Genomic DNA, 22,656 nt, shown 5'->3' on the forward strand with positions numbered 1-22,656 from the left:
GTCAGACGAAACAAAAATCGAGCTGTTTGGCCACAATGCGCAGCAATATGTTTAGAGGAGAAAAGGTGAGGCCTTTAACCCCAAGTACACCATGCCTACCGTCAAGCACGGTGGTGGTAGTATTATGCTGTGGGGCTGTTTTGCTACCAATAGAACTGGTGCTTTACAGAGAGTAAATGAGATAATGAAGGAGGATTGCCTTCAAATGTTTCAAGATAACCTAAAGTCATCAGCCAGAAGATTGGATCTTGGGCGCAGTTGGGTGTTCCAACAGGACAATGACCCTAAACACACATCAAAAGTGGTAATGGAATGGCTAAATCAGGCTAGAATTAATGTTTTCGAATGGCCTTCCCAAAGTCCTGACTTAAACCTCATTGAGAATTTGTGGACATTGCTGAAGAAACAAGTCCATGTCAGAAAGCCATCAAATTTAACTGAACTGCACCAATTCTGTCAAGAGAAGTGGTCAAAGATTCAACCAGAAGCTTGTGGATGGCTACCAAAAGCGCCTAATTGAAGTGAAAATGGCCAAGGGACATGTTACCAAATATTAGCGCTGCTGTATGTATATTTTTGACCGAGCAGATTTGATCACTTTTTTCTTTTCACCCATAATAAAGTCATAAAAGAACCAAACTTCATGAATGTTTTTGTGACAAAGAAGTATATGTTCCAATCACTCTATCAGAGAAAAATCAGAGTTGTAGAAATAACTGGAAAATCAAGAGAGCCATGACATTATGTTTTTCACAAGTGTAAGCCATTTAGTGATGTATTTCAGTCACATATTATAGATGCTCTAAAGACAACATGTCAGCTTAATCAATTTCCTCTCGCTAGGGATTGTTCTTGGTCGTGAAGGTCTTCATTAAGCTGAGTTAGGCATCCCAACAAACCCCATCCACCTAAAACAGCTTGCAGCTGTCCGATCTCCTGAGAACGATACAGAAAGACAGGTAAAAAAACAACAACTCAATTTTCATTTCAGTTTTTTTTATGAAAGTAGATAGCTAACTGCCTGTCAGAACAAATAATTCTGTTGTAATGCTATACATAGGCTGTGTGCTACACTGTGCAAGACTGCAGAAGCCCCTCTTGAAAGAGGGGAGTTGCAGCTGTAAAAATGAATCGCTACACAATGCTCAAACAATTGGGAGATGGCACCTACGGAAGTGTACTCTTGGGCAAGAGCAATGACACTGGTGAGCTGGTTGCAATAAAGAGGTATGTAGATCTAGCAAAGCCAGCATGGTTTTAGGCTAAGGAGCCAGGGCCAAAGTGAAACATGTTGGGATATTCTCGAATCTGACATAATAATCTGAATTTGTGAATGAATTGTACATACATTTTCCATACCGCTTATCCCCACATGGGTCGCGGCCTGCTGGAGCCTTTCCCAGCCAACTATGGGCCCCATGCGTGAGACACCCTGAATTCGTAGCCATCCAATTGCAAGGCTGAATGAATACAAGTATAGTGTAAAATAGCCCATCTTATCACTAAACTGATCACAGAAAGACCTTATTAAATAATATAATTACATTCAAAGCCGCCTCGTGGGGCAGTGGTTGACGTCGGCCTGGGCAGGCACGGGCTCGAATCCCACTGGTGCTGGCATGATTGTGAGTGTGAATGGTCTTCTGTCTCTCTGTGTTCCAGTCAAGGTGTAATCTTTCTTACACCCTAAGGCAGCTGGGATAGGCTCCAGCAAACCTCACAACCCCCATGAGGATGCACGGTACAGAAGATGAATTAATGATTACTGTAAGCCTTCACCACTTCCCAGCTTCAGTACATCGAATTCTTTTTATCTTAAATATAAGACAAAAAAAGGTTCTTCAAAATGTCAAAATCAAAACTGTAACTCGCAAACAGAAGACACCAGATGAAAAATGGCGGAAGTCGTGGCACTCAGCGCAGAAGCAAAATTTCACTGTAAAAGATGAATGGCGCCTCGATAAAAGTATAAACAGCCGAGAAAGACGTCGTGCCTTTTCTTCAGATTACATTACATACATTTCACAATGCGCACAGAAAGACTACACCGAGCCTTTTCCAGCATTGTATGGATTTTGAATCGGTGTTGAAAATGCCTCTCAAACGTCATCTAATCCATCATAAATGACTCGACCGTGCATTACATCAAAAAGCAAGGAAGATGCGAACATTCAGGAATAAAATCATCATTAAGATGTGGAATGCCCGCTCATGACAAAGACAATGTAGATGAACCTCAGCCTCGTTCCAATCCCGTGAGTAAGTGAGCCTTCTCGGCAGACTGGGAGGCAGCGAAACGCTATGTCGAGGAAGAGTTCCCTCACATAATTCAAGAGAATGGTTGGTTATCTTCTGGAGCAACTTTTTAAACGTGGATTAAACTGGCCTTTTTTGGAAGAGGATGCCTTCACTGACATTTTTCAAAGATGAACTGAAAGTGCCAGGGTTCACACGGATCGTCTGATGTTCATCATATGTGGGGATGCTGCTGGCTGGCTTCACGGTAAAGCCAGTCTTAACCTACAAGTTCGACCGCCCTCATACTTTAAAAAACAAGAACAAAGCCTTGCTGCCTGTCTACTGGATGAGCAACCGGAAAGCCTGGTTCATGAAACCCTTCACAAATAGTTTCATCCCGAACGCAAAGCTGTGTCTCGCTGAAAGGAGGCTGCCCTTCAAAGTCTGGACTTTGCAGGAGGACTTGGACTAAAACTCCCAAAAATCGTTTTTTTTAGATTTATATCAAGCAAAGAGGATCTACTTTCACTGTGAGTACAATATTACAGTATTTACAATGTTTTTATATATAGATGATATTTAGATATTAATACATTCTTTTCATATGCTTCTAGTAACTAGTATTTGATAAATGCACTTCATGATAATTGTGCTAGTGTAGTTGTATTTTTGTATAGGCGCGATAACATGTAATATGGTAGGCATAGTAGGGGTTATCGTACTTCGCATTTTTTTTATTATCGCGACCATGTCTGGTCTACATTATGCACGATATTCATGGGATTACTGTACCTTCAACTTTGGCTAAATTTGGATTTTTTTAAGTTCCCCATCCTAAAAAGTCTTATTTGACAGATCCATGTTTTAAAAGAGAACTATTAATTTGATTTTGTCAAATTGATATAGTGGCGCCCCCATAATACTGGGATCAGGGGTTCGATCCCATGTCTGTCCTCCCTGTGTGAAGTTTGCATGTTCTCCCCGGCTTGTTTGGTCTATACAGGTACACCAGTTTGCTCCCACATACCAAAAACATCCATGCTAGGCTGGTAGAACACTTTTAATTGACCCTAGGTGTAAGTGTGAGTGGTTGTCCATCTCCTTGTGCCCTGCGATTGGTCGTCCACCAATTCAGCATGTCTCACACGCCTGTTACCCATAGTTGGCCGAAATTGGCTCCAACACTCCCCGCAACCCTTGTGAGGATAAGCAGTTCAAAAAATTAATTAATGCTGGTATAGTCACAAACAGATCATATTAGATTATAGATTAAAATGGATGAATAAAATTTAATCTGATCTGATCTGAACAGACTAGTAACAGGGAAAATTCGTGGGACTTTGCTGTATTCAAAATTCCAGGATAACTTTTACATATTAAAATCACTACTTAAAATAAAACAATTTTCACACACTACAATCCTACATTATCCTGATAATTGTGTCATTCTTCAGGATGAAGAGGAAATTTTATTCTTGGGAGGAGTGCATGAATTTGAGGGAACTTAAGGTGAGAATGTGACCAATGTGATATATCTCTCTGAACACACTGTCTCGGTGCTTAATTTTATGATTTTTGATGGAAGTGAACAGAATTGCAATTTACTCCCAGTATTACTACTACCCACTTCTCTTCTCTATGCACAAATGTAAGAATTGCAAATGCTGCAAAATGGTATACTGTACAGTACTATTGCTACAAACAACTAGCATAATACTTGAGATATAAATAATCACCCACCTGTTGCGATGAAAAGTGTATTATGGTGGATTCTGACAGGATTTCACAATGCACATTTGCAGCATTTTTTAAGATTTTTTTTTTTAATTTTCACAGCTGTTGGGGGAATTTTTTCTTAAAGACCAAAGTGACAATTATGACAAAAGCAAACTACGCAACATAGTCAAAGTATGATACAACAGTAACCATATATGATAGATCAGTTGGGTTTGATCTATTCTCTGTGAGGGAAAAATATAAGACGCACAATTAGAACAGGATGGAACAGGACACCACATAAATATTAATCGCACAGCTGTGCCATCTGAATAAAGTACAAATGGATATAATTGTAACTGATTATTCATTTTATTATTTTTCACCCATGTGCAGTCACTGAAGAAACTGAACCATCCCAATGTAATAAAACTGAAGGAGGTCATAAGGGAAAATGACCACCTCTTTTTTGTCTTTGAATATATGAAAGAAAATTTGTATCAGCTCATGAATGAGAGGTAAAATTATATGTCCATTTAGCTTTTACTGGATTTCTGGAATTTGGTCTAATAAAAGAATACGTTAGCATAATAAGCTTACTTTTAAATATATATTTTATTGACACCTTTGATGTTGCCAGGACCTTTGCAATGTTCTCAGAAAACGAGATAAGAAACATCATGTTTCAAGTCCTATCTGGCCTGGCATTTATGCATAAACATGGTAAGAAACTATTTTTCCTTACATTACCCAACTAAGAAGTAGTATTCTCAAAATCTTTTCTGGAGATATAAATGTTCAAAAATAGTTAGAAATTTTGGCTTGGTTCAGAAACACATCAACAGAGGATTTTAGTACTCATACAAATTTCACACACTGAACAGGCTGCTTCCATGATCATTTAACATTTTAGTCCTTCTAGTTAATCTGAGACCATATTGTTAATGCAATTTCTTATCTGGTCTGCATTTGCTGCATAATAGTGTGACAGATACCGCAAATTAATCCATTCATTCATTTTCTGAACCGTTTATCCTCACAAGGTACAAAGGGTGTGCTGGAGGCAATCACAGATAACTATGGGCACCAGACAGGGGACACTCTTAATTGGTGGCCAGCCAATCACAGGGCACAAGGAGACGGACAACCATTCACGCTCACACTCATACCCAGGGGAAATTTAGAGTGTTTACTCCAAATAAATCACTTAAAATGCATAATTTTTTCTTAGCACTGCCAACATGGAGCTAGTTAAGAAACAGGCTTTCGGAGACCCATTTTAAATTTACAATGAATAAATTACCTTTCATCATATGGGTGCAGGTTTTTTAACGATACATTTGTCTCCAGGATATTTCCACCGGGATATGAAACCAGAGAATTTGCTCTGCACAGGTCCAGAACTGGTTAAGATTGCAGATTTTGGACTTGCCAGAGAAATTCGCTCACAACCTCCATACACTGATTATGTGTCTACCAGATGGTGAGACAAAATTCAACTTTCTTGTAGTAGTTATCTCATCTCATCTCATTTTCTGAACCGCTTTATCCTCACTAGGGTTGCGGGGGGTGCTAGGGCCTACCCCAGCTGACTTTAGGCCAGAGGGGGGGACACCCTGAATTGGTGGACAGCCAATCGCAGGGCACAAGGAGACAAACAACCATTCACTCACACTCACATTTAGGGGCAATTTAGACTGTCCAATCAGCCTACCATGCATGTCTTTGGAATGTGGGAGGAAACCGTAGTACCCAGAGAAAACCCACACAGACGTGCAAACTCCACACAGGTGGACCAACCTGGATTTGAAAACATGTCCCCCACTGTGAGGCCAACGTGCTAACCACTCATTCACCGGGCCGCCCTGTAGTAGTTGTATTAAGTTAATTTTGTCTTCTTATTTATGTTTTAACTGATTCGTTTATGGCAGGAATTGTTTGTAATAAACAAATCAGTTAAAACCTAGAAAATTGAACTTTGTCCATGATTACTAAGGTTGTTATTTTAATGACAAACCATAAATCACATCACAAAGAATTGTTGTGAGTATCAGTTGTTTGTTTAATAGGTATAGAGCTCCAGAGATTCTGCTGAAATTCACATCATACAGCTCACCCATTGACATTTGGGCAGTGGGATGCATCATGGCCGAACTGTACACGCTAAGACCCCTGTTTCCTGGTAATAGTGAGGTGGATGAGATCTTCAAGATCTGTCAAGTGTTGGGAACTTTAAAGAAGGTGAACCAACATCTAACAACTTCCTGGACTTTTTGTTACATCTTCAACAACTGACTTTCAAGTACATTTGTATAACTAAACTACCGTAATTACTCGAATATAACGCGCACTCGAAAATAACACGCAGGTAATTTTGGGCCAAAAAAATCTGGAAAAACGCAGTACTCGAATATAGTGCACACCTAAAATTTCCCGCTGACGAAAATCAGAAATCTTACCTTTTTTTCTTCGTTTCACAATTGTTTTGTTCAAACAAATTTATTCATTAGAATCCTTCAAATGAAGAGTTCCTCTCTCTCTTTGTCTGTCCTCTCATACATCTCTTCGTTGAGAATCCTATCAACGTCCACGCTTCCTTCATCCACTTCCTCTTCCTCCCACAACACATCATCCGATTGGCTTTACGAGATGACGTAAAATCCGTGCGTCAAAGTGAGTTTGACAATGCTTTTTTCGATCGAAAATTTGTAATTTATTTTATTCAATTCAATTTAAATTCAATTTATTTGGCAAGAAAAAGCACCAGGCTAAGGGCCATGTAACAAGACACAAAAAAAAAAAAAAAAAAAAAAAAAAATAGTTATTGATTATAACACGCACCCCCAACTATTGGAATTAATTATATAGCAAAAATCTGCGTGTTATATTCGAGTAATTACGGTAATCAAATTTCTAGAGAATGGATTCACTCATTGATTGCTGTTGTTTTTGTCCTCGTGTGTCTCAACACCTTAAGGCAGATTGGCCCGAGGGCCATATTTTAGCTAGCTCAATGAACATTCGCTTCCCAAAATGTGTCCCGACCTGCCTCAGCTCTCTGATTCCTAATGCCAGCGATGAAGCCATCACACTAATAAAAGACATGCTGCAATGGGACCCTAAGAAGAGGCCAAATGCTGCCCAGGTACAAATTTGTCCATGTTAATTATAGTAGTGTCTGCCAGTTAACAACCAGTTATTATTATTTATTTTTTTTAAAGAAAATTACATGATTAGAACCAAAGCTAAGACATTTATATATATATATATATATATATATATATATATATATATATATATATATATATATATATCAGTGGTGTGCCGTCAGGGCCTTCAAGGCCTTCTCTGCTGGCCTAAGAAATATCTGAATCATATATTATATTTTGTCCATCAATACTTATGAAATAATTCCAAATTGTCTGTTAGCTTCCTTTCATTGCTTTCCCGCTGGTTGCACTGCTTCCAGATGTGTGTTTTCATATTGAAGCATTTAACCAATCACATTTCAGCCATTATTTGTTGCCAGGCTCAGAAATCTGCCTCAAGGCCTTCACAATCAATTCTGCAGGCTCTGCTGCATAAACAAGCGTCGATTGCTTTAACCAATCAGATTTTGATTAGGTGACACCAAGGCCTTCTCGCAGGCGTAGGGATACGTCATTGCCTTCTCGTAGGCGTATATATTTGTAGTCAAGACTTTCCAATAATGACAAAGTTAAGTATGTCTACTCCATGGTATAGAGCAGGGGTGTCAAACTCATTTGGCATCGTGGGCCACATACGGCCTAGGGAGATGTCAAGTGGGCCGGACCATTCAAATCATACCATGCTCTGCTATAAATAACCAAAATATCATGTCTTTCCTTTGTTTTGGTGTAAAGAAGCACAAGAACATTAGGAAAATATTGAAATGTAATGAACTATCCTTTTACAAAACATTTCATGAAACACCTCATATATTTTCTTAGACAAATGTGCAATTGACTTTTATCATTCACAAATATACATTGCAACTGATCCCACTGATTGTACAAAGGCACAAAACTTTAATTGGTACTGAAAAATATAGTCATGCATTTTAAGATTAAATGAGACTTTTAAAGAAAGGAATTTTTAAACCACTTACACATACGCATATAAAATCTAAATGTAATCCCTGTGTGCACCTTACAAACTAAGGAGAGTGATTTTAAATGTGTAATGAAGAAAGTGTTCGCCTGTCCTGTGAATCTGTAAACTTCATACATGAAACATACATACACATACAATACATACTGAAAATTTATGGAGTTGTATGAACAGTAGAATTAGTATTAACAACGTCGTAACAAGCAGCAGATGGCGCATTGATACCGTCTGCTGTTTTCAGTCTGTCTCAGTGATGCGGCTTGTCTTCTACTCTGATGGAAAGAGTGCGCCCCTTAGCGGATAATCCATGAATTGCAGCGAATTAAAAATATTAATTCCATGTCTTTTATGCATTTTTTCCACTTTCAAATTATCCTGCGGGCCTGATCGAACCTCCTTGGGGGCCGGTTCCGGCCCACGGGCCGTATGTTTGACACCCCTGGTATAGAGGTTCGTTCACCTGCCTGCCACGTGGGCAGACAGGGTTCAAATACCAATTGGCAATCGTTTTTCCCTTAAATAAAAACAACCGTGTGTAGTCAAAACTTTCCAATAATGACAATGTAAAGTGTTGCCACTTCATGGCGTAGAGGTTTGTTCACCTGACTGCTATGTGAGCAGCTGGGCTTTGAATCCCGGTTGGGAAACATTTATCCTTAGTTGATTTATCCTTAGTTGTTTCTATATATTTATCGTCAAGACCTTACAATAATGACAAAGTAAAATGTGGCCAATTCGTGGCGCAGAGGTTCGTTCACCTGACTGCCATCTGGGCAGCTGGGGTTTGAATCCCGGTTGGGAAACAATTTCTCTTAGTTGTTTCTATATATTTGTCGTCAAGACCTTCCAATAATGACAAAGTAAAATGTGGCCAATTCGTGGTGTATAGGTTTGTTCACCTGACTGCCATGTGGGAGGCTGGGGTTCAAATCCCAGTTGGGAAACATTTTCCCTTAGTTTTTTCTATATATGTGTAGTCAAGACTTTCCAATAATGACGAAGTAAAGTGTGGCCACTTCGTAGCGTCGAGGTTTGTTCACCTGACTCTAATGTGGGAGGCTGGGATTCGAATCCCAGTTGGGAAATATTTTCCGTTAGTTGTTTCTATATATCTGTAGTCAAGACCTTCCAATAATGACAAATTGCAGTGTGGCCAATTCGTGGCATAGAAGTGCACTCACCTGACTGCCATGTGGGAGGCTTGGGTCAAATCCCAGTTGGGAATTTTTTTCCGTTAGTTGTTTCTATATATTTGTAGTCAAGACCTTCCAATAATGACAAAGAAAAGTGTGGCCAATTTGTGGTGAGGAGGTTTGTTCACCTGCGTGCCATGTGGGCAACCAGGGTTCGAATCCCGCTCTCATTTGACTGATCAATACACTATGTAGTTCAGTTAATGGGTAATCCTTTTTTCAATAAAATAAACAGTCATTTTTTTCAGCAAAACAATTTTAAAGGGACAGTTGGGGGGGTTCCTGGTGGTGTTCACCGCCATGAACCCTCACCTTCCACATGGCAGGCAGGTGACTGACCCACTACACCATGAGGCGGCCCGCCTATATATGGTCATTTGGTGCTTTTATTTAAGGAAAGACTGAATGACTTAGTCTTTTTTAATGGCAAAATGGTTCATCGTCCTCCGAGATTCGAAACCTGCCTGCCCACACGGCAGTCTCTTGAACAAACCTCTGCACCATGAATTGGCCACACTTAACTTTGTCATTTTTGGAAAGTCTTGACTACACACGGTTGTTTTTATTTAAGGGAAAAATGATTACCAACTGGGATTTGAACCCGGGGCCTTCAAGGCCTTCTCTGCTGGCCGAAGAAATATCTGAATCATATTATATTTTGTCCATCAATACTTATTATTCCAAATGGTCTGTTCGCTTCCTTTCATTGCTTTTCCCCCTGGTTGCACTGCTTCCAGATGTGTGTTTTCATATTGAAGCATTTAACCAATCACATTTCAGCCATTATTTGTTGCCAGATCAGATCTGCCTCAAAGCCTTCACAATCAGTTCTGCGGGGTCTGCTGCATTAAACAAGATTGTTGCTTTTAACCAATCAGATTTCGAGTTGGCAACCCCACAATGATTTTTCATAGGCGTTGGCATTTTGCTGGCTGGGATACGTCATTGCTTTCACCAATTATGATTGGCTAGTAGGCGGGCCAAAGCCATAGTGAGGCAGCCAGAGATCGCAAACACCACCCACAATGGCCGACAGATTTGGTTGCAGATTTGCTCACAAAGCTATTTTCCAGACCGACTTTTCCAGAAAAAAAATGGACATCATTAAGAAAGGGCGGTCAACTCCGAAGCTAGCAAGCCTGTTACAGCCGAGAAAATGGTGTGTGCGGCACTTTCAGTGCGCTAACTTGGCTGCACAATCAAATAGTATATTGTTGTGTTGATTTAAAGCCATTTTCAAAACGGACTATGCTGGAAATATGACAGGACAGGCTCGACTTTCATCATTAGCTTCGATGGCGATAGGAAAGAAGGAAGAAAGAAAGGAGGATGGATATTGTGTACAGTTAAAAAGAATTTTTGGTGAGTATAATATGGCTATATTCCTAAATAATATTTCAATTGTGGGCCCGATTCTGATATCTGAAAAGCTCCAGTGTTTGTATTTAAGCTCCAGTGTTTGTATTTAATCACTAAATGCTGCTAGGATGTGGATTTTACCCCAGTTTAATTTTTGCTGTTTCACCATTGATGTCCATCGCTGTCTTTTCCCGGGAAAATCGCCCCCTGGCCTGGTTTTAATGTCTGAAAAGCTCCAGTATTTGTATTTAATCATGAACTGCTGCTAGGAAGTGGATTTTACCCCATTTTTGTGCTTTGATTTATAGATTATTTTTATGTGTCGCAGCTCTAGCTGCAGTAGAGGTTTTATAGCCATAAAATTGTTTTTGAAGGTTGGATTGATACGTTGAAGGCGCTACGAGAAAATCGTAGCTCTCTCTCCCTCTCGCGCGCTCTCTCCCCCTCTCGCGCGCTCTCTCCCCCTCTCGCGCGCTCTCTCCCCCTCTCGCGCGCTCTCTCCCCCTCTCGCGCGCTCTCTCCCCCTCTCGCGCGCTTTCTCCCCCTCTCGCGCGCTCTCTCCCCCTCTCGCGCGCTCTCTCCCCCTCTCGCGCGCTCTCTCCCCCTCTCGCGCGCTCTCTCCCCCTCTCGCGCGCTCTCTCCCCCTCTCGCGCGCTCTCTCCCCCTCTCGCGCGCTCTCTCCCCCTCTCGCGCGCTCTCTCCCCCTCTCGCGCTCTCTCTCCCCCTCTCGCGCGCTCTCTCCCCCTCTCGCGCGCTCTCTCCCCCTCTCGCGCGCTCTCTCCCCCTCCCCCTCTCGCGCGCTCTCGCGCTCGCGCTCGCGCCCGCGCCCGCGCCCGCGCCCGCGCCCGCGCCCGCGCCCTCGCCCTCGCCCGCGCCCTCGCCCGCGCCCGCGCCCGCGCCCGCGCCCTCGCCCGCGCCCTCGCCCGCGCCCGCGCCCGCGCCCGCGCCCTCGCCCGCGCCCGCGCCCTCGCCCGCGCCCTCGCCCGCGCCCTCGCCCGCGCCCTCGCCCGCGCCCGCGCCCGCGCCCGCGCCCGCGCCCGCGCCCTCGCCCGCGCCCTCGCCCGCGCCCGCGCCCGCGCCCGCGCCCTCGCCCGCGCCCGCGCCCGCGCCCTCGCCCGCGCCCTCGCCCGCGCCCTCGCCCGCGCCCTCGCCCTCGCCCGCGCCCGCGCCCGCGCCCTCGCCCTCGCCCGCGCCCTCGCGCCCGCGCCCTCGCGCCCGCGCCCCGCGCCCCGCGCCCCGCGCCCGCGCCCGCGCCCGCCCGCGCCCGCCCGCGCCCGCCCGCGCCCGCCCGCGCCCGCCCTCTCGCCCTCTCGCCCTCTCGCCCTCTCGCCCTCTCGCCCTCTCGCTCTCTCGCCCTCTCGCTCTCTCGCTCTCTCGCTCTCTCGCTCTCGCTCTCTCTCGGCCTACCTTCGTGAAGAAATTTTCTCAGTAATAAATATCAATAAAACAAAAATGCGTCCAAGGCTCACACACAAGCACTTAAATAACATTGTGAAAGTGACAGATAGTCGGGACATGGCACCCAATGTTGATGGACTTGTACAGGCCAAAAGATGCCAAGTTTCAGGAACAAAAAACAAGTCCAGACTAGACTAAGGTCTTTAAAATGCTGCTTTGTGTTATGGGTTTTAGGCGAACAGTTTCAATTCCGTAATCAGGCCTCTATTTTTGTAATATTTCCAGGCACTGCGGCATCCCTACTTTTATGTGGGTCAGTCACTGGGTATCCCTCTCAAGTTCTCAAAGCAGCACAAGTTCCATTCAGAGGATGTCAAAGTAATTATGGAAGGAAAACCATTGTGTAAAACAAACAAGTTTTTGGAGGAGCCCAAAAAGATTCAAGGGGAAGCCCAGACCAGCAGCCAAGCTCTCAACCAACCCCTTCATCCCATCCAACTCTCTCAGCAGCCAGACACGCAGCAACAACAACAGGCTTGTCCCAGCTTGATGTCAGACGAACAGGAGGAATCTCTTAGCTTGGTTAAAATCAAGCAGCCAACAGCTGTATGTATCACTCAGCTGCACACACAGGTGCAAAATGGTGTCTATAAAGTCATATCTTTGTTTTTTGTTAAATGCAAGTCAACAAAAATAGGAGTGGGGAACAGTGTTGTCAAACTGAGAGCTGGAAGAAGACGATGGGGCCAAACGTCTATTAAATCAAGAGACAGCTGGGAATCTACCAATGATTCAGATATTGGAGTTTCCATCTCCAAAAAACCAACCATCAATTCTTTGAGGGATAAAGCCCTTGATGGGTTTAGAAGTCAGTAAGTATTCAGTGAGCTGTATTATAATTATTTCTGTTCATAAAGGACATTTTTTCTCTAGTTCGCCAACGTCGAAGACTCCAACACCGTCAAAACTGGCATGCAGCAATGGACTGGACAAAAAAGATTCCACTATCTTGTCTCCCAAGCAGCACTACCTACGACAGTCCAGATACCTACCAGGTTAGAATGAACTATATTACCAAGGTGCTCCAGCCCCCTAATTTTAGGAAAAAATACTTTTGCTCAACAAGGTTAGAAACAGATTTTTAATCTTCGTAAACAAAAATTGTGTACTGGCTGCTGCAAAATCATTTTTGAGGATTCTGTTTTACACATGAAATCTGTTTAAAAATAAGTACTGAAAAACATTGGCACAAGCCGAGAACAAATGAGCTCTGAATCTCAAGAGTTTTTAGCAGTTTATGCAGAGTATCATCACAACCACTCAGGCGGTGTGTTACTGATTTGTTTGCCTTTGATATTTATTCGTCGCGGATTTCTAACACGTTGAAGTGTGCTTACTGAAGCTACAAGCCCAAGAAAGTTATGTTGTTAAGCGTATACTTGTAATTAAAGTGTTCTCGGGCCTTGGCGAACGTGTTGTGCATTTTCGTAATATTATGAACAGGCGTCAAAGACAATCGTCGTTGGATCGATATTATACCAAACGTAACATAATCTTAAATTGTTTGTTTAAGAGTGTGTATGTTTACTCAGCTGCCAAATGTTTGCTTCCTCCTCCGCCCCACCTATCCACCCGAATGTAACAGGTCTTTTCATGTCTTATTGATTTTAATACCTTAATAACTTTTATATCTTTTTACGTGTTTTGAACGTATTTCATGCAGCATTACTACTATATGGTTATCATTTAACAGAGTTTCGGGGTGGTATTGAAACAAATTGCAGCCTTCACGTGTACATTGCTCTCTACTGTCGAAAAAACCCACCTATCAAAACACTTTTGCAACAAATTAATTTGATAAGTAGAAGTACCACTGTAAAATATATAGAAATAATATACAATTTATATATCTTGATTTTTTTTTTTAAATCATACTTGATTTTACACTATAGTAGGGTTCGGTGAATGCGCATATGAAACTGTGGGGTTCAGTGAATCCGCATATGAAACTGGTGGGGTTCGGCAGCTTCGACAAGGATAAGAACCACTGCTCTGAAATCAACGGGGCGGGGAGGCCCGGCAGCTGAGTGGTTAGGGCGTCGACCTCACAGTGGTAGACCTGGGTTCAAATCCAGGTCGGGTTCACCTGTGTGAAGTTTGCATGTTCTCCCCGGGCCTGCCTGGGTTTTCTCCAGGTACTTTAGTTTCCTCTCACATTCCAAAGACATGCATGGTAGGCTGATTGGACACTCTAAATTGCCACCAACTCAGGGTGTCCTCTGCCTCTGGCCCAAAGTCAGCTGGGATGGGTGATAAGGAGCTGGAAAATCAACTTCAACAATTAAAATGATGAGTTTCCACAGATATAAGGCGAACGGCTTGGGAGCGAGCGATAGATGTCTGATGGCAAATATAATTACACAAAAACTGATTGGCAGCATTGAGTGGGTTACGTGACGATTTATGAATGGGTTGCGGATGCCTGGACTAAAGTGTCATCTAGCAAATGGAGCTTTTGCCTATCGGCATCACTTTTATGAAAGCCCTCGGCGAGAACTCTGACATTGATGGATTTGTTTGTTTTAATGATTTCACTTGTAGTAACATAAGTATCCATTACCCTAGTAAAGCACAATCAAACTTAGTTTTGCTTCTGCTGCGTTTTTTAACAATGCAACATTATGGTAGTGCTAGCATGAAACATGCGCTAGCATGGAGGCTAGGGTATGTCATGCTAGCACAACCATAATGTTGCGTCCATTGAGCCCAAGCGCGTTGTGTATAGCCAAAATATAGAAATTGAACCCGCAACTGTGACAGCGCCCTTTAAGTCGGTGAGCCCCATAGGCTTGAAAATACGATAATTCGTTCGACAATCTTTAATACTACCCACTACAAACCCTTTAAAAATAAAATTTAATGTTTTTTATGAAATATAGAAGAGACCCATATTGGGGATGGGGCGCTGCTGACCTCGATTCGGGATGTTGTGTATCGGTGAGTCGAATACTTTGAAAAACTCAACTCCACCGACATGCCTTGCAATGAGGAATTAGAGCCTAGGGAATCTTCTATCTCTGGGGGTGAAGTCACAGAGGTGGTTAAAAAGCTCCTCGGGGGTGGATGAGATCTCCCCGCAGTTCCTAAAGGCTCTGGATGTTGTGGGGTTGTCTTGGTTGACACGCCTCTGCAACATTGTGTGGACATCGGGGACAGTGCCTCTGGATTGGCAGAGGGGGGTGGTTCCCCTTTATAAAAAGGAGGGTGTGTTGCATTAATAGGGGAATCTCACTCCTCAGCCTTCTCGGGAAGGTCTATTCGAGGTCTCACGTTGGTGCCGTGTGGCCATGTGATGCTCCTTGTGGTGCATTCAGCTGCGCAAAGGCAGATGGGTTATGAATAGCACTGTGATTGTAATTGTATTTAAAAATAGGGATTAATGGGAGTTCGCATTTTTTTAAATCAACTAATTTATTAAAATAAAAGACCACATTTGTTTTGTTTTGATTAGGAAATGTGTTTTGAAAATCATTATATTGTTACATCTGTCCTGGTAACCTCAACGAAACACTGATTTAACAAAAGAAATGAACAAAATGTGCATAATTTTGTTTGCGCTCCCATTTTTTTTCAGTAAACTTAAACATCTAAAACATTCTTCCTAGGCAAAGTAACCATTTTTCTGAGACACTGTTGACAAATCGGTCATAGCGGACATAATCCATCATCTTCATGCTGTCTAGTCATCATTTTGATATGCCACACCAGTAAAACGGGATTGATTATCTCGTCAAAGGAGCAATCCTCATGAACATATTGAAAAAGATTTGTGAAGAGTATTTGAAGAAAATATCCCATCGTGTATGAATACATTTCATTCAATTTCACAAAAATTGAAAGCAAACCAAGTGTTGTTTTTATATTTTTGTTCAGAATATTTAAAGACCATGATTTGTACTTGCGCCTTAACCTTTTTTGTGCCTTTCAGGCATAGATCCAAAAAGAATATCTTCTACAGGGAATCAGGCAGTTAGCAGAAGCTTGTGGGACATCTTGGGCCTTGCTCAAGGAGAGGAACTGGTGCGCCCCCTTATTAAAGGTCAGCATAGGAAGAACTCCCCAAAAATATGCACACTTTTTCTGGGCCTTATAAAAAATATTTTGGTGTATCCGTTATTTTTATATCACTTTCTTTATCCAGAGTCGTTCATACCCAAGACAAATATTTCATTTCTTGAGAAGTCAGAAACGAAAGACACTAAACAGATGACTCCGCTGGCACAGATTGGAGGCCCCTGTGCTGGTAAATGACATCAGCATGTGTCAATTATTTTATAAATTAGAATAATGTTGTTTGGAGTGTTAAACTACACACACATGACCGTGTTTCTTTATGTGCTTAGTTGATTTATCATCCCCAGCTGATCTCAGGATTGATTCAAAAATCAAACTGTCCAAGAATACAATTATTTCAAATAAAGGTAAAAACAACCATTTGAAAAAAGGGTTTCTCTGTGAAAGTTTTAATAACTTTGCTGATCTCCAGATAACCTGATGGATCATGACGACTTCAGAGCTTCTCAAATTCTTTGTTCTTTGTCAAGTGCCAACATCTCAACGATGAACAACTTTACCAGAAACACAAACATCCCACCAGTACATGGACGGGTAGACTGGACTGCAAAATATGGAGGCAATCGATAAAAGAGACTGCCTTTGTATAGGACCATGTGCAGAATATTTTTCATTTTCTATTCATAATTTGTCCTAAAGTTAGGTAAAGAAAATGTCCATTGACTGCAAGGATCAGTGATATTTACATTGTCCTTAACAAGGACACCTCTTTTCATTCAAAAATAAACATCAGCATTTTTGCAGCTGTAAATGTTTGTAATGAAATGTGAAGAGTATGTCAACCATATATCCAAGCACCACCTCATTTGCAGACAAATGGTCTTCCACAAGAATCTTTGGACATGTATGGATCCATTGGACAGATCTTTGTCCTGAGGGCATGAGATTCTACTTTGATAGGAAACTGCTGTATAGAAACAACATTACATACAGGACAATGATTATATAGATTGACACATGCGTACAGAGCAGATTCTTTGGTGCATGCAAATGATTGAATACAATTCCTACACAAAATCATTATTAAATAGTGGCGGTCCGTGCATTTTCTCGTAGCGTCTTCAACGGGTAAAATCCACTTCCTAGCAGCATTTAATGATTAAATACAAATACTGGAGCTTTTCAGACATTACAACCGGGCCAGGGGGTGAGTTTCCCGGGAAAAGACAGCGATGGACGTCAATGGCGTACCGGCAAACATTGCCCGAAAATGGGGTAAAATCCAGCTGAAACAGCATTTATTGATTAAATACAAATACTGGAGATTTTTAGACATCAGAACCAGGCCCGGAGTATCATTTCCCCAACAATATATTTGCGTGTGCAGTTCGCTCCAAATACAGTTTGGTAGCTATGGCTAATCATAGTTGGTGAAAGCGATGACGTATCCCTACGCCTGCGACAAGGCAATGACGTATCCCTACACCTGCGAAAAGGCAATGATGTATCCTTACACCTGCGACAATGCATTGTGGTGTTGCCAACTCGAAATCTGATTGGTTAAAGCAACAGTCTTATCGACGAAAATTTTGTAAGTAGAGCAGTATATGTAAATTCTCTAATTAGTTCCACGGTCCTCACAAAACTACCAACTAAACACTTTAACCTCCTATGACCTGGTGTCCACGCGTGGGCATCATTTTTGGTTGTCAAAGACTACAATGTTAAATTTTGGACTACAAGGGCTTGGCATCCACTTATGATGTGGACAGAATTTTTCACAAAAACTACATCATGTAAAAAGATAATTCTTTATTTTTACACTCATCAGGTCCCTATTAGCCTAAATATCAAAGAGAAAATAAAAATGCATGCCTTGCAAGAGTTTGGGTCTTAGGAAGTTAAAATTGATATAAGTGTACAAAATTTGTTGGTAAGATGTGAAAACACACAGAAATGAGAGAAAATTATCATCAAATTATTTAATAAGCCATTAAAATAAATAATAAACATGCAAAATCCATTCATGTTGAACCGCAGGTGCACAAGTGTCAGGTAGCTAACGTTAGGCAAAAGAGTACACAAACATCTTACCTGTTTGGGAAAATTCTCCTTCAGCAGTGCTTGTTGACTGATGTTTTGAGAACAATCGATCTAAAGACAATTGCCTTTGACGACTTTTAATAATGTTTTTTAAAATGCACAAGATAAACGTCATCCAAGTGGGCGATTGCACGACTCGTGAACACTTCAGAATGTTTTTTCTAAGAGTTTGGAAAGTTCATTAAATTTCTCCCCCATTTTTTTCTGATTTGTGCTGTTGGAATGGTGGCTGCTTCTTTATCAGCCTACTTCTAGTTGAATTCCTATTTATCGCCGAGCCTTGGATTAACTCCTACTCCGTTGAGTTTGCTTTGGTGCCCCTCGACCAACTCGTCAATGGTTTCCCCACTGACCACTAGCTCCGTCGCCTGGCCCCTTGGCACAATTTCGCCCACCGCAGGCTGCACTTCAGGTTGAAGCTCAATTGCGAGTCCGTCGAAGGCACACAACGACGAACGGCTGGCAAAAGTACATAAGAGAATATTGGAGTTGTCGAATGTGACTCCATCGAAGGCACTCGGACACAGCTTCCTCCGAGCATAAATTCAGGCACACACCGAAGAACAGCGGCCAAACGGACAAGAGAATCTTGAAATGTGGAGAGTTGTTGTGAGATAGCCAATGTGATCCCAGTAGAATAGTGAAATTGTCAAGCAATACGCAATGAATCCGCGACAATTTCAGAATAAAATAACGGATACAGAAAATGTATTGATGTTTTGTAACTTAGATTTTGTTTTTGTATCTTGAAGCAAAAGGTCCGTAACCCGAAAATTTCGTACCTGGATGCATTCGTAAGTAGAGGTATGACTATTTGCTATCTGATTGCTAATCCTGGCACCAACAACTTGTTTATTGCAGCGAGATTGGCAGGAGAGAACCAGATGGAGAGCAACCCTGCCACGCCACTAGCACTAACAGCCCAGAAACTAATGCAGAGTGACTGGGGAAGATTATCCAAGGGCAAGAGAATCACAGAAGGCTACCACTGGGTAGAGTTGGACAGGGAGAGCAACCCCCCCCCCCACACACACACACACACACACTGTACTCCACAGGCCCAGAGGGCATACTCGAGTGCGCGTCCTGTTTTGACGTGATTATCCTGCAGGCCTTAAAATAGTGAACAGCACCATCTACTGCTATGAAAGGGAATTTATGGCACCATCACAGGACTTGACAAACACTTTACAATTACAGTGGTACCTCGTCAAACGACCGCTCGTCATACAATATTCTCGTCTTACGACGGAAATTTCGATCGAATAATTCGCCCGTCATGCGATCAAAATTTCGTGATGTGACCAAGCCAGGTGGCCATGGCACTGTCTTTTTTGCATATCTTTCGTGTATAACAATAAGTATCTACGAGCACCGAATGAGTTATTCAGACCAGGAAACGCACAACGCGCATGCGCGGGGAAAAGAGGGCTTTCTGGGTAATGAAGTATACTCGTGCACACAACGCCGACAGGCAATGGCACTCTTTCTCAGAATAAAACTTAACCCACAATCAATACGTGGGTAAGCTCAGTTGCTGCATTTCCTGTTATTTTTATCTAATACGAAGAGTATTATATTACTTCTCGTTGGCTGCTCATAAGAACATCGGGGCACTGGCTCGCAACCGCATCCCCGATAGCAACTCTATCATAGTCGTCGTTCGAGGGGATGCGAACACAGATGCTACAAGCTAAAAGGGAGCCGCTAGCCAGAGCCCCCGAAGCTCCCATGAGCAGCGGAGCGATCGCTGATAAAAGACTGCTGCTCGTTGGGAAGTGGTCGTGTGTTATCCGATTGTGAGGACATTTGTGTGCATCATTTTCGGAATATTTTGAAGGGAATATTACAACAGCAAACAGCCCATCGATAGCGAACGTGAGGGTGGAGTGTTTGTTCCGTTTACGAGTGCGTTGTGTGGAAAAAAAAAAACGTCATACGATCTCAGTCTTGGAACGGATTACGATCGTATGTCGAGGTACCACTGTAAATTACTAAGCCCCTTTAGTTTGATGGATACATTTTTGTATTGGCAACATTATGCATTCTTTATTTGAATGGTAGTTTTGTTTGCAAACCACACTTTTTTTTACACCTTTTCACTTTTATTTTTGGCATGATTCTACCACCATTGAAACGCATCGACAAAATTCTACTGAATGTCACAAATTAAAGAATAAATTAACCACATTTTGCTGATCTAGGAACTTTTCCATCATTGGAATTTTCCAGGTTTATTATTCTGTCCCTCTTCCAGAAATTCTTCCAAAGGTTTGTTGAATTCTTCAGGATACCTCAGATGGAGATTCTGTTTTCCCTCTGGCATATGATGCAATCTAATTTGGAACAGTATTACAATGTAGGTACTGTAATGGGTAGGTAATGCTTTTCTGGATTTGTTTGAGGAGGAAGTATGGGGAAGATTTGGGCACTATGGGATCTTTCTCTCCATGTATGATTAGTGTTGGACATTTTAAGTAAGAAGGTCAATGCAGATGTTTCCTTAAAAGTAGACAGAATTAAACGTGTGTGCTGAATCTATCCAGACTAGAAATATGCATAATATGACATATAGCAATTTCTTAACAGATTAAAATGCCATACCTCATCAGAAATTAAATTATGGACAGTTAGTGTTTCAAAATCTAAATTAAGAAATTCTGAAATAACTAATGAAAATACTTATGTTTGCCTACTTTTAGGTCTATGGGCAAACTGTGCGATCCCATTCACGCAGGCTTCCCATGTTTTCGCAAAGACATCTGCCCCATACACCTCTTCCATTGGGGCCCTCATTCTTGCGCTCCATTTGGACACACCACAGACCGAAATGTGATTGGTTAAATGCTTCAATATGAAAACACACATCGGGAAGCAGTGCAACCAGGGGTAAAGCAATGTATTCATGGACAAAATATAATTAACACCAGTCTTTGATTCAGATATTTCTTAGGCCACCAGAGAAGGCCCTGAAGTTTCTGACGGCACACCACTGGGAGATACTCTCCTAAGTGATTTGAAATGGCCTGTTATAAACAGATAGGTAAAGTGAAACAAGCTTTCATCTTGCAAATAAAATATGTACTTATGCAACTAACCCTTATTAAATCCACAATGCCCCCTGCATCCCTTTCAAAAAAGTTGAGGGGAAAGTCTGTCAGGAGGGCGTGATTGTCCATAACCACGTGTATCCCAACCTATCACAGTAAAAAGCTGCTTCTTCAAAGACATAAGACGGGGTTGAAAATCTGTTTTGGGGTTTCCTGTTGTGGAAAAAAAATAAATTTACAATTTAGGTTTTATCATATTACATGTCCAGTTCAGCTGCTTGGTTCATCAGCGTTGACTCTTTGTTTTTTTGTGGAACAAATCAATCATTTTGTCAGTTTGCCATACATTACTTCTTCTGGTTTTGTCTTGATATAAATATATTACTGGAAACCAGTCAACTGGAACAAGGAGAAAAGAACAGGAAAAAATAAGACTGAAAACAATAGCATAATTCCAAATAACCAACATACAGTGGAGCAAATATGCGTATTGAACTCCCCAGTGATTTTGAGAATTTTTTTTAAGTGTGGAAAAAGTTTAAATAGAGTTTATTATAAATTACTAATGAAGCATTATTTACTTTACTATGACAAAATCTATTTGAAAAGAGGTGTTTAGACTTTGTACATCCACAGAACTAAAATTCAATGCCGTTACACTTTACCTATAGCACCAGGAAGAAACACCATTGAATGTTTTCCTGTGCTTGTCTTCTCATAGTAAAGATCCACTCCATTAACCATTTGCCCGCTATGTGTCAATGTAGAGCTGAACAAATGGATTTGCATCGTCAAAGTTATGAAAAGCAACTATCTATCACATGCACAACATATGTTAATATAATCATCATCAGTCCATTGCTCTTCTATGCCTTTGACATAAAAGACAGAGAAATCAAATGTTGCTACCAACTGCTGTTATTAATGAAGAGATGAGTGTTTACGTTTAATTAAACAGGCTCATTCAGTATATCTTCCTGGGTACTGAAATTTAATTTGCGAGTACATTAACACAATATCGTCCTTGTTTAATTTCTGTTTCAGTGCATTAATCAGACTTAATATCAAAATCAAAGAATCGGCTCCAAATATTGCTACGTTAGCATCCCTAGCATATAGTACCTACTAAATTTCATTTTGATCCCTGAATAACAGAGGAAGTTAATGTACAGGTAGGTGTTTTTTCATGCTTGGCATTGCTGCCTGTCGCACCTCCTCCAGTGCCCATGGGTCAGCTGCAGGGTCATCAGCCAGGAACCACCGTTCATTGATGTTTCGCTCCTTTAATCCTGGAACATCTGGTGGCGGAGCAGTGACACAGACGTCTCCCTGTCACCCCTTGCAGCAGATAGCTTTTGTCTCCTGCAGCCGTTGTTGGGGTTAGCTGCTGTTTC

At 41.8% G+C, this 22,656-nt stretch overlaps 2 protein-coding genes across 5 annotated transcripts in view; one reads left to right on the forward strand and one right to left on the reverse strand.

The window, feature by feature from the left end:
• Positions 1 to 18,201, forward strand: part of LOC144069365 (serine/threonine-protein kinase MAK-like) — a 24,530-nt gene extending 6,329 nt beyond the window's left edge. For 2 of the 4 annotated variants that reach the window (XM_077594719.1, XM_077594720.1), the window contains exons 2-16: positions 844 to 959; positions 1,061 to 1,227; positions 3,693 to 3,747; positions 4,351 to 4,472; positions 4,595 to 4,677; positions 5,305 to 5,437; positions 6,024 to 6,195; positions 6,932 to 7,099; positions 12,321 to 12,641; positions 12,720 to 12,907; positions 12,969 to 13,090; positions 16,024 to 16,134; positions 16,237 to 16,338; positions 16,439 to 16,516; positions 16,582 to 18,201. In XM_077594719.1, the coding sequence (XP_077450845.1) occupies positions 1,127 to 1,227; positions 3,693 to 3,747; positions 4,351 to 4,472; positions 4,595 to 4,677; positions 5,305 to 5,437; positions 6,024 to 6,195; positions 6,932 to 7,099; positions 12,321 to 12,641; positions 12,720 to 12,907; positions 12,969 to 13,090; positions 16,024 to 16,134; positions 16,237 to 16,338; positions 16,439 to 16,516; positions 16,582 to 16,739 (1,914 nt within the window). In that variant the 5' untranslated portion in view covers positions 844 to 959; positions 1,061 to 1,126 and the 3' untranslated portion in view covers positions 16,740 to 18,201. Of the gene's footprint in view, positions 1 to 843; positions 960 to 1,060; positions 1,228 to 2,750; positions 2,769 to 3,692; positions 3,748 to 4,350; positions 4,473 to 4,594; positions 4,678 to 5,304; positions 5,438 to 6,023; positions 6,196 to 6,931; positions 7,100 to 12,320; positions 12,642 to 12,719; positions 12,908 to 12,968; positions 13,091 to 16,023; positions 16,135 to 16,236; positions 16,339 to 16,438; positions 16,517 to 16,581 lie in introns of those variants that run through there. The other 2 variants (XM_077594721.1, XM_077594722.1) reach the window with 2 other exon arrangements.
• A 2,226-nt stretch (positions 18,202 to 20,427) lies between these two features.
• On the reverse strand, positions 20,428 to 22,156 carry bphl (biphenyl hydrolase like). The gene is given in 7 exon segments (XM_077594802.1): positions 20,428 to 20,548; positions 20,580 to 20,691; positions 20,694 to 20,714; positions 20,909 to 21,059; positions 21,311 to 21,368; positions 21,370 to 21,475; positions 21,928 to 22,156. Coding segments are annotated over 7 exon segments (693 nt in total). The 5' UTR covers positions 22,052 to 22,156.
• Positions 22,157 to 22,656: the final 500 nt, after the last annotated feature.

This window comes from Stigmatopora argus, chromosome 24 (genome assembly GCF_051989625.1).
Source record: "Stigmatopora argus isolate UIUO_Sarg chromosome 24, RoL_Sarg_1.0, whole genome shotgun sequence".
Taxonomy (NCBI): Eukaryota; Metazoa; Chordata; class Actinopteri; order Syngnathiformes; family Syngnathidae; genus Stigmatopora; species Stigmatopora argus.